At 42.3% G+C, this 1,599-nt stretch overlaps 1 protein-coding gene across 1 annotated transcript; it reads right to left on the bottom strand.

Annotated features, from left to right (window-relative positions):
* Positions 1–328: 328 nt before the first annotated feature.
* LOC119537036 (olfactory receptor 52D1-like) lies at positions 329–1,228 on the bottom strand (the record flags this gene model as incomplete). The annotated part of the gene is made up of 1 exon (XM_037839665.1): positions 329–1,228. A coding segment is annotated over one exon (900 nt), but the record flags the coding sequence as incomplete, so codon positions are not given.
* Between the last annotated feature and the right edge of the window lie 371 nt (positions 1,229–1,599).

Raw genomic sequence — 1,599 nt, 5'->3', positions numbered from 1 at the left:
ACTTTCAAATGTCCAGTATTGTCTCCTGACCTTTCCTAGGAAGATTCAGGGCCTAGACCACATAATGGCTTTACATGAAAATGGTATTCTGTACATTTTAGGTTAGATGAGTTATTTTAAAACTTGAAAGTGGTTAAAATGGGAAATTTTGAGCTGTATATATGTTACTTTAATTAAAAAAAAAATAGAACTCTCAGATAATATATGACATTGGCTAGCTAGGACAGCAGAAACAGTAACCTCTAGTCCAAGGGTATGAATTGCTGGAAAAGGTGGGAGATTAATTATAACTTTTCTCATTAGTCCTTGGGGTGTATAGAGAGTAGAGCTACTTCCTTTCCATAAATAATCCAAATATTCTCATGCGGATTTGTTTCGTAGTAATGCCATAGACCAGGGGGTTGAGAACAGGGGGCATGAGGAGATAAAGATTTGCAAGTACAATGTAGACCTGGGTAGGTACACGGTGGCCAAAGCGGTGAGTGAAGGAGGAAAAAAAGGCAGGGATATAGAAAACAAGAATCACACAAATGTGGGCTCCACAAGTGCTAAATGCTCGGAACTGGGCATCCTTAGAGGGCAGGCACAGCACATCCCACAGAATCAGGCCATAGGAGGTAGCAATGAGGACCACATCCATGCCAGTGACTGAAAGTGCCACTGTGAGACCATAAACAGTGTTGGGCTTGATGCTGGCACAGGCCAGCTTGGCAATGCCCATGTGCTCACAGTAAGTGTGGGGGATAACATGATGTCCACAGAAGGGTAAGCGTTCAGTGAGGATGACAAAGGGAAAAACAAAGAGAAGGCCACGGGACACACATGCCAGACCAATCTTTCCAATCACAGTGTCATTGAGGATGGACGTATAATGAAGTGGGTGGCAGATAGCAACATAGTGGTCAAAAGCCATGGCCAGCAGGACAGCTGACTCGGTGGCAAAGATGGTGTGAACAAAAAACATCTGGGTGAGGCAGCCATGGAAGGAAATTATGTGGGACCTAAGCCAGAATATTGTTAACATTTTGGGTGATGTGGTGGAACAAAGTATCAGGTCAGTGATGGAAAGTAGGCACAGAAAGAGGTACATTGGCTCATGCAGAGCTCTGTCTGTCATGATGATGTAGAGAATGGTGCCATTGCCAACCAGAGCAAGGATATACATGGAGCAGAAAGGGATGGCAATCCAAACAGGCTGGTCTTGCATCCCAGGGATTCCAGTAGGATAAATGTAGAAGGGTGGAAGGCAGTATCATTGGGAACAGATGCAGCGTGCATAATGACGCAGAGAACAGAAGGCTTAAATCTTCCTAAAATTGGTTAGAAAATGAAATGGAGTCATCCTAGATGCCATTTATTCCTCTTAAATATCCATGCAATTTCTTGCTTTTCATTTATTTCCTCCAATGCTACTGGAATTCATGCCTTCATCATTTATTGCCTGGGTTATCAAAATAGCTTTATAACTAATATGCTCACTTCCAGGGTTTATATTTTCTAGTGAAGGCTTTTAAAAAAAAATTCAGTTTTATTGATATGTACTCACATACCTTGCAATCATCCACAGCGTACACTGACAGTTCACAGTACCATCATACA

Source organism: Choloepus didactylus, chromosome 6 (genome assembly GCF_015220235.1).
Source record: "Choloepus didactylus isolate mChoDid1 chromosome 6, mChoDid1.pri, whole genome shotgun sequence".
Classification (NCBI taxonomy): domain Eukaryota; kingdom Metazoa; phylum Chordata; class Mammalia; order Pilosa; family Megalonychidae; genus Choloepus; species Choloepus didactylus.
Note: the sequence above shows the minus strand (reverse complement) of the source record. Positions and strands in the feature narration are given on the sequence as shown.